This window comes from Mustelus asterias, unplaced genomic scaffold, assembly GCF_964213995.1.
Source record: "Mustelus asterias unplaced genomic scaffold, sMusAst1.hap1.1 HAP1_SCAFFOLD_618, whole genome shotgun sequence".
NCBI lineage: Eukaryota > Metazoa > Chordata > Chondrichthyes > Carcharhiniformes > Triakidae > Mustelus > Mustelus asterias.
Genome location: NW_027590567.1, coordinates 133,039 through 143,038, shown reverse-complemented (window position 1 = coordinate 143,038; position 10,000 = coordinate 133,039). Strand labels below are relative to the sequence as shown.

The window sequence follows — 10,000 nt, the reverse complement described above, 5'->3', positions numbered from 1 at the left end:
ATTGCTCCGTCTGCGTGCGTCACCCCCCAATCTCCCGGCATGACCCCCGACGTGACCCCCGACCTGACCCCCGACCTCCCAGCGGCTTGTCACCTCCATTCCGCACTTTGCCCCGGCGCTGACATCTCTGTCCTCGGTCTGCTCTGAGGTTCCAGAGAACAAAGGACAGGACAGCACAGGCCCTTCTGCCCGACAAGCCTCTGCTCACACACGATGCCTGCCTCAACTAAAGACCTTTTGCCTCCTCGCGGTCTGTATCCCGCTATCCGCTGCCTATTTGTGTGTCTGTCGAGATGCCTCTTAAAAGTCACTATCGTATCTGCTTCCGCCACCTCCCCCCGGCAGCGAGTTCCAGGCACCCACCACCCTCTGTGTAAAAAGACTTACCTCGTACATATCCTTTAAACCTTGCCCCTCGCACCTTAAACCTGTGCCCCCCGAGTAACTGACTCTTCCACCCTGGGAAAAAGCTTCTGACTATCCACTCTGTCCATGCCCCTCATAATCTTGTAGACTTCTATCAGGTCTCCCCTCAACCTCCGTCGCTCCAGTGAGAACAAACCAAGTTTCTCCAACCTCTCCTCATAGCTAATGCCCTCCATACCAGGCAACATCCTGGTAAATCTTTTCTGTACCCTCTCCAAAGCCTCCACATCCTTCTGGTAGTGTGGCGACCAGAATTGAACACTATATTCCAAGTGCGGTCTCACTAAGGTTCTATAAAGCATCAACATGACTTGCCAATTTTTAAACTCAATGCCCCGGCCGATGAAGGCAAGCATGCCGTCTGCCTTCTTGACTACCTTCTCCACCTGCGTTGCCACTTTCAGTGACCTGTGTACCTGTACACCCGGATCGCTGTGTAAAGTTAATGCTTCTAAGGGTTCGGCCATTTACTGTATATTTCCTATCTGTATTACATAGAACATAGAACAGTACAGCACAGAACAGGCCCTTCGGCCCACGATGTTGTGCCGACCTTCATCTGAAACCAAGATCAAGCTACCCCACTCCCTACCATCCTGGTGTGCTCCATGTGCCTATCCAATAACCGCTTAAATGTTCCTAAAGTGTCTGACTCCACTATCACTGCAGGCAGTCCATTCCACACCCCAACCACTCTCTGCGTGAAGAACCTACCTCTGATATCCTTCCTATATCTCCCACCATGAACCCTATAGTTATGCCCCCTTGTAATAGCTCCATCCACCCGAGGAAATAGTCTTTGAACGTTCACTCGATCTATCCCCTTCATCATTTTATAAACCTCTATTAAGTCTCCCCTCAATCTCCTCCGCTCCAGAGAGAACAGCCCCAGCTCCCTCAACCTTTCCTCATAAGACCGACACTCCAAACCAGGCAGCATCCTGGTAAATCTCCTCTGCACTCTTTCCAGCGCTTCCACATCCTTCTTATAGTGAGGTGACCAGAACTGCACGCAATATTCCAAATGCGGTCTCACCAAGGTCCTGTACAGTTGCAGCATAACCCCACGGCTCTTAAACTCCAACCCCCTGTTAATAAAAGCTAACACACTATATGCCTTCTTCACAGCTCTATCCACTTGAGTGGCAACCTTTAGAGATCTGTGGATATGGACCCCAAGATCTCTCTGTTCCTCCACAGTCTTCAGAACCCTACCTTTGACCCTGTAATCCACATTTAAATTAGTCCTACCAAAATGAATCACCTCACATTTATCAGGGTTAAACTCCATTTGCCATTTTTCAGCCCAGCTTTGCATCCTATCTATGTCTCTTTGCAGCCTACAACACCCCTCCACCTCATCCACTACTCCACCAATCTTGGTGTCATCAGCAAATTTACTGATCCACCCTTCAGCCCCCTCCTCTAAGTCATTAATAAAAATCACAAAGAGCAGAGGACCAAGCACCGATCCCTGCGGCACTCCGCTAGCAACCTGCCTCCAGTCCGAAAATTTTCCATCCACCACCACCCTCTGTCTTCGATCAGATAGCCAGTTACCTATCCAATCGGCCAACTTTCCCTCTATCCCACACCTCCTTACTTTCATCATAAGCCGACCATGGGGGACCTTATCAAACGCCTTACTAAAATCCATGTATATGACATCAACCGCCCTACCTTCATCAACACACTTAGTTACCTCCTCAAAAAATTCTATCAAATTTGTGAGGCACGATTTGCCCTTCACAAATCCGTGCTGACTATCCCGGATTAATCCGCATCTTTCTAAATGGTCGTAAATCCCATCCCTAAGGACCTTTTCCATCAATTTACCAACCACCGAAGTCAGACTAACCGGTCTATAATTACCAGGGTCATTTCTATTCCCTTTCTTAAACAGAGGAACAACATTTGCCACTCTCCAGTCCTCTGGCACCATCCCCGTGGACAGCGAGGACCCAAAGACCAAAGCCAAAGGCTCTGCAATCTCATCCCTCGCCTCCCAAAGAATCCTAGGATACATTTCATCAGGCCCAGGGGACTTATCGACCTTCAGTTTATTCAAAACTGCCAGGACATCCTCCCTCCGAACATCTATTTCCTCCAGCCTATTAGCCTGTAACACCTTCTCTTCCTGAAAAACATGGCCCCTCTCCTTGGTGAACACTGAAGAAAAGTATTCATTCATCACCTCGCCTATCTCTACTGATTCCATACACAAGTTCCCACCACTGTCCTTGACCGGCCCTAACCTCAGCCTGGTCATTCTTTTATTCCTCACATAAGAGTAAAAAGCCTTGGGGTTTTCCTTGATCCGACCCGCCAAGGACTTCTCATGTCCCCTCCTAGCTCTCCTCAGCCCCTTTTTCAGCTCATTCCTTGCTAACTTGTAACCCTCAATCGAGCCATCTGAACCTTGTTTCCTCATCCCTACATAAGCTTCCCTCTTCCTTTTCACAAGACATTCCACCTCTTTTGTGAACCACGGTTCCCTCACTCGGCCATTTCCTCCCTGCCTGACAGGGACATACCTATCAAGGACACCCAGTATTTGTTCCTTGAAAAAGTTCCACTTTTCATCAGTGCCTTTCCCTGACAGTTTCTGTTCCCATCTTATGCCCCCTAATTCTTGCCTAATCGCATCATAATTACCTCTCCCCCAATTGTAAGCCTTGCCCTGCCGTCCGGCCCTATCCCTCTCCATTGCAATAACAAAAGACACCGAATTGTGGTCACTATCTCCAAAGTGCTCTCCCACAACCAAATCTAACACTTGGCCCGGTTCATTTCCCAGTACCAAATCCAATGTGGCCTCACCCCTTGTCGGCCTATCCACATATTGTGTCAGGAAACCCTCCTGCACACACTGCACAAAAAGTGCCCCATCCAAACTATTTGACCTACAAAGGTTCCAATCAATATTTGGAAAGTTAAAGTCCCCCATGACAACTACCCTGTGACCCCCACACGTATCCATAATCTGCTTAGCAATTTCTTCCTCCACATCTCTATTACTATTTGGGGGCCTATAGTAAACTCCTAGCAACGTGACCGCTCCTTTCCTGTTTCTAACTGCAGCCCATATTACCTCAGTGTGCATATCCCCCTCAAAGTGCTTTTCCGCAGCCGTTAAACTATCCTTGATTAACAATGCTACTCCTCCACCTCTTTTACCAGCTTCCCTACACTTACTGAAACATCTATACCCCGGAACGTCCAACAACCATTCCTGTCCTTGTTCTACCCACGTCTCCGTAATGGCCACAACATCGTAGTCCCAAGTAGCAATCCACGCCCCAAGTTCATCCACCTTGTTCCGGATGCTCCTTGCATTGAAGTAGACACACTTCAACCCATCTTCCTGTCTACCGGTACCCACCCTTGACCTTGATACCTTCCCCAATACCTCACCACCCTCAACACTGACTTCCGGACTACAACTCCTTTTCCCACTCCCCTGACAAATTAGTTTAAATCCCCCTGAAGAGCCGTAGCAAATTTCCCTCCCAGGATATTGGTGCCCCTCTGGTTCAGGTGCACCCCGTCCTGTTTGTAGAGGTCCCACCTTCCCCAGAACGTGTTCCAATTATCCACGTATCTGAAACCCTCCCTCCTACACCATCCCTGCAACCACATGTTTAAGTGCACTCTCTCCCTGTTCCTCAACTCGCTATCACGTGGCACCGGTAGCGTACCAGAGATGACCACATGTTTTGTCTTTGCTCTCAGCTTCCAGCCCAGCTCCCGAAATTCCTGTTTTAAATCCCCGTCCCTTCTCTTACCTATGTCGTTGGTACCAATGTGTACCACGACTTGTGACTGTTTCCCCTCCCCCTTCAGAATCCGGAAAACATGGTCCGAGACGTCACGGACCCTGGCATCCGGTAGGCAACAAACCATCCTCGAGTCTCTTTTGCTGCCACAGAACCTTCTATCTATCCCTCTAACTAACGAGTCCCCAATAACTATTGCCCTCCCGCTCTCCTCCTTGCCCTCCTGAGCCACAGGGACGGACTCAGTGCCGGAGATCCTCTCACTGCGGCTCACCACTGGTATGTCGTCCCCCTCAACCGTATCCAAAGCGGAATACTTGTTGCTAAGGGGAATGACCACAGGGGATCCCTGCACCGACTGCTTCTTCCCAGCCCCTCTCACCGTCACCCATCTATTAGACCTTCCAAAATGCATCACCTCACATTTGTCTGGATTAAACTCCATCTGCCATCTCTCCGCCCAAGTCTCCAACTGATCTATATCCTGCTGTATCCTCTGATGGTCCTCATCGCTATCCGCAAATCCACCAACCTTTGTGTCGTCCGCAAACTTACCAATCAGACCACTCACATTTTCCTCCACATCATTTATATAGACTACAAACAACAGGGGTTCCAGCACTGATCCCTGCGGAACGCCACTAGCTACAGATCTCCATTCTGAAAAACACCCTTCCACCGTTACTCTGTTTTCTATATCCAAGCCAGTTCTGTACCCATCTAGCCATGGGGAACCTTGTCAATGGCCTTGCTGAAGTCCATATAGACAACATCCACCACCCGACCCTCGTCAATCATTCTTCTCATCGCTTCAAAAAACTGAATCAAGTTAGTGAGACACAACCTCCCCCACACAAAGCCTTCCTCCCTCAGCACTGACGCTCCCACAGTGCGGTGCTCCCTCAGCACTGACTCTCCCACAGTGCGGCGCCCTCTCAGCACTGACCCTCCCACAGTGCGGCGCTCCCTCAGCAGCGACCCTCCCACAGTGCGGCGCTCCCTCAGCACTGACCCTCCCACAGTGCGGCGCTCCCTCAGCACTGACCCTCCCACAGTGCGGCGCTCCCTCAGCACTGACCCTCCCACAGTGCGGCGCTCCCTCGGCACTGACCCTCCCACAGTGTGGCGCTCCCTCAGCACTGACCCTCCCACAGTGCGGCGCTCCCTCAGCACTGACCCTCCCACAGTGCGGCGCTCTCTCAGCACTGACCCTCCCACAGTGCGGCGCTCCCTCAGCACTGACCCTCCCACAGTGCGGCGCTCCCTCAGCACTGACCCTCCCACAGTGTGGCGCTCCCTCAACACTGACCCTCCAACAGTGCGGCCCTCCCTCAGCACTGACCCTCCCACAGTGCGGCGCTCCCTCAGCACCGACCCTCCCACAGTGCGGCGCTCCCTCAGCACCGACCCTCCCACAGTGCGGCGCTCCCTCAGCACTGACCCTCCCACAGTGCGGCGCTCCCTCAGCACTGACCCTCCCACAGTGCGGCGCTCCCTCAGCACTGACCCTCCCACAGTGCGGCGCTCCCTCGGCACTGACCCTCCCACAGTGCGGCGCTCCCTCAGCACCGACCCTCCCACAGTGCGGCGCTCCCTCAGCACTGACCCTCCCACAGTGCGGCGCCCCCTCGGCACTGACCCTCCCACAGTGCGGCGCTCCCTCAGCACCGACTCTCCCACAGTGCGGCGCTCCCTCAGCACCGACCCTCCCACAGTGCGGCGCTCCCTCAGCACCGACCCTCCCACAGTGCGGCGCTCCCTCAGCACCGACCCTCCCACAGTGCGGCGCTCCCTCAGCACCGACCCTCCCACAGTGCGGCGCTCCCTCAGCACCGACCCTCCCACAGTGCGGCGCTCCCTCAGCACCGACCCTCCCACAGTGCGGCGCTCCCTCAGCACTGACCCTCCCACAGTGCGGCGCTCCCTCAGCACCGACCCTCCCACAGTGCGGCGCTCCCTCAGCACTGACCCTCCCACAGTGCGGCGCTCCCTCAGCACCGACCCTCCCACAGTGCGGCGCTCCCTCAGCACCGACCCTCCCACAGTGCGGCGCTCCCTCGGTGCTGAAACAGTGCGCTGTAACCTGTCTGAGTCGCTCTCTCACTCCAGGGTCTCTCTCTCTCTCTTTCCCATCGCAGTGTCGGAGGTGGTTGCATTTCCGGATGGCGGTTGCGTCACTCGGAGGATGACCTTACCCGAGGAGGAGCTGCTGGAGGACATGGGGTCATTCAGGGGACGCACGCGATCCGAACCCCCCAACTTCTGGCTGGCGGTTCAGTACGGACGGGAGCTCCGTCGCATGAGTGATGAATTTGTCTCCAGCTTCAACGAAGCCAAGGTTTGTCCATCGCTCATCGTAGAATCTAGAAGCAGGAGGAGACCATTCGGCCCATCGAGCCTGCTCCGCCATTCACTTTGATCATGGCTGATCATCCAATTCAATATCCTGATTCCCCCCCCCCCATATCCCTCGATCCCTTTCGCCCCAAGAGCGATATCTAATTTCTTCCTGAAATCACACAACGTTTTGGCCTCAACTACTTTCTGTGGGAGTGAATTCCACCACTCTCTGGGTGAAGAAATTTCTCCTCACCTCAGTTCTAAAAGATTCACCCCCTTATCCTCAAACTGTGACCCCCTAGTTCTGGACTCCCCCCACCATCAGGAACATTCTTTCTGAATCTACCCTGTCTAACCCTGTTAGAATTTTATAAGTTTCTATGAGATCCCCTCTCACTCTTCTAAACTCCAGTGAATATAATCCTAACCCACTCAGTCTCTCCTCATATGACAGACCCGCCATCCCAGGAATCAGCCTGGTAAACCTTCGCTGCGCTCCCTCTATAGCAAGGACACCCTTCCTCAGATAAGGAGACCAAAACTGCGCACAATACTCCAGGTGTGGCCTCACCAACGCCCTGTACAATTGCAGCAAAACATCCCTATCCCGATACTCAAATCCTCTCGCTATGAAGGCCAACATACCATTTTCCTTCTTCACTGCCTGCTGTACCTGCACGCTTACTCTCAGCGACTGATGCACGAGGACTCCAAGGTCTCGCTGAGTATCCGCCTCTCAATTTACACCCATTCGAGTAATAATCCGTCTTCCTATTATTGCTGCCAAAGTGGATAACCTCACATTTATCCACGTTATGCTGCATCTGCCATGCAGATACCCACACACTCAGCCTGCCCACATCACGCTGAAGCATCTCTGCATCCCCCTCACAGCTCACCCTCCCACCCAACTTTGTATCATCTGCAAATTTGGAGATAGTTCCCTCTTCCAAATCATTAATGTGGAACAGTTGGGGTCCCGGCACAGATCCGTGCGGAACCCCACTGGTCACTGACTGGCTGCCAATCAGAAAAAGACCCATTTTGCCAACTCTTTGCTTCCCATCTGCTGGCCATAAGACATGGGAGCAGAATGAGGCCACTCGGCCCATCAAGTCTGCTCCGCCATTTCAACAAGGGCCTGTTTCCATGCTGTAAACCTCAATGAGCGTATCTGTGATTTCCTGTCCAATGCTTTTCCGAACATCACCGCGACAGTTTGGTGGTCTCTGTACCACCCCCACCAATGTTTATTGCCTTTCCTCATTCTTACTGTCTTTCCCTCTTAAGAACATAAGAACATAAGAACTAGGAGCAGGAGTAGGCCATCTAGCCCCTCGAGCCTGCCCCGCCATTCAATAAGATCATGGCTGATCTGACGTGGATCAGTACCACTTACCCGCCTGATCCCCATAACCCTTAATTCCCTTACCGATCAGGAATCCATCCATCCGCGCTTTAAACATATTCAGCGAGGTAGCCTCCACCACCTCAGTGGGCAGAGAATTCCAGAGATTCACCACCCTCTGAGAGAAGAAGTTCCTCCTCAACTCTGTCTTAAACCGACCCCCCTTTATTTTGAGGCTGTGTCCTCTAGTTTTAACTTCCTTACTAAGTGGAAAGAATCTCTCCGCCTCCACCCTATCCAGCCCCCGCATTATCTTATAAGTCTCCATAAGATCCCCCCTCATCCTTCTAAACTCCAACGAGTACAAACCCAATCTCCTCAGCCTCTCCTCATAATCCAAACCCCTCATCTCCGGTATCAACCTGGTGAACCTTCTCTGCACTCCCTCCAATGCCAATATATCCTTCCTCATATAAGGGGACCAATACTGCACACAGTATTCCAGCTGCGGCCTCACCAATGCCATGTACAGGTGCATCAAGACATCCCTGCTTTTATATTCTATCCCCCCTCGCAATATAGGCCAACATCCCATTTGCCTTCTTGATCACCTGTTGTACCTGCAGACTGGGCTTTTGCGTCTCATGCACAAGGACCCCCAGGTCCCTTTGCACGGTCGCATGTTTTAATTTGTTTCCATTGAGATAGTAATCCCATTTGTTATTATTTCCTCCAAAGTGTATAACCTCGCATTTCTCAACGTTATACTCCATTTGCCATATCCTCGCCCACTCACTCAGCCTGTCCAAATCTCTCTGCAGATCTTCTCCGTCCTCCACACGATTCACTTTTCCACTTATCTTTGTGTCGTCTGCAAACTTCGTTACCCTACACTCCGTCCCCTCCTCCAGATCATCTATATAAATGGTAAACAGTTGCGGCCCGAGTACCGATCCCTGCGGCACGCCACTAGTTACCTTCCTCCAACCGGAAAAACACCCATTTATTCCGACTCTTTGCTTCCTGTCGGATAGCCAGTCCCCAATCCACTTTAACACACTACCCCCAACTCCGTGTGCCCTAATCTTCTTCAGCAGCCTTTTATGGGGCACCTTATCAAACACCTCTTGTTCTTGATTCCCCCTCCTCCCTGCTCTGAATCCTTGCAAAGTTTCCCATCCCGCTGCCATATTAGTTTAAACCCTCCCCAACCACTCCAGCAAAGTATCCCCCCACCCCCCCGAAGGACATCCGTCCCGGTCCTGCCTAGGTGTAACCCGTCCAGTTTGTACAGGTCCCACCTCCCGCAGAACCGGTCCCAATGCCCCAGGAGTCTCTGGAACCCTCCCCCTCACACACCATCTTTCCAGCCACGTATTCATCCGATATATCCTGCTGTTCCTGTTCTTGCTAGCGGATCGGAGTATCGAGTATAAAAGTTGGAGTGTTATGGTAAGGTTATACAAGGCATTGGTGAGGCCGAATTTGGAGTATTGTGTACAGTTTTGGTCACCTAGTTACAGGAAGGAAGTAAATAAGGCTGAAAGAGTGCAGAGAAGGTTCACAAGGATGTTGCCGGGACTTGAGAAGCTGAGTTACAGAGAGAGATTGAATAGGTTGGGACTTTATTCCCTGGAGCGTAGAAGATTGAGGGGAGATTTGATAGAGGTGTATAAGATTTTGATGGGTATAGATAGAGTGAATGCAAGCAGGCTTTTTCCGCTGAGGCTAGGGGAGAAAAAAACTAGAGGACATGGGTTAAGGGTGAGGGGGGAAAAGTTTAAAGGGAATATTAGGGGGGGCTTCTTCACGCAGAGAGTGGTGGGAGTGTGGAATGAGCTGCCGGATAAAGTGGTAAATGCGGGGTCACTTTTAACATTTAAGAAAAACTTGGACGGGTTCGTGGATGAGAGGGGTGTGGAGGGATATGGTCCAAGTGCAGGTCAGTGGGACTAGGCAAAAAATGGTTCGGCACAGACAAGAAGGGCCAAAAGGCCTGTTTCTAGAACATAGAACAGTACAGCACAGAACAGGCCCTTCGGCCCACGATGTTGTGCCGAGCTTTATCTGAAACCAAGATCAAGCTATCCCACTCCCTATCATCCTGGTG

General features: G+C 51.9%; 1 protein-coding gene across 1 annotated transcript in view; it reads left to right on the top strand.

The window, feature by feature from the left end:
- Positions 1 to 10,000, top strand: part of LOC144487144 (uncharacterized) — a 15,248-nt gene that overhangs the window by 892 nt on the left and 4,356 nt on the right. The window contains exon 3 of the mRNA XM_078205203.1: positions 6,341 to 6,540. Coding sequence (XP_078061329.1) covers positions 6,341 to 6,540 — 200 coding nt within the window. The remainder of the gene's footprint in view (positions 1 to 6,340; positions 6,541 to 10,000) is intronic.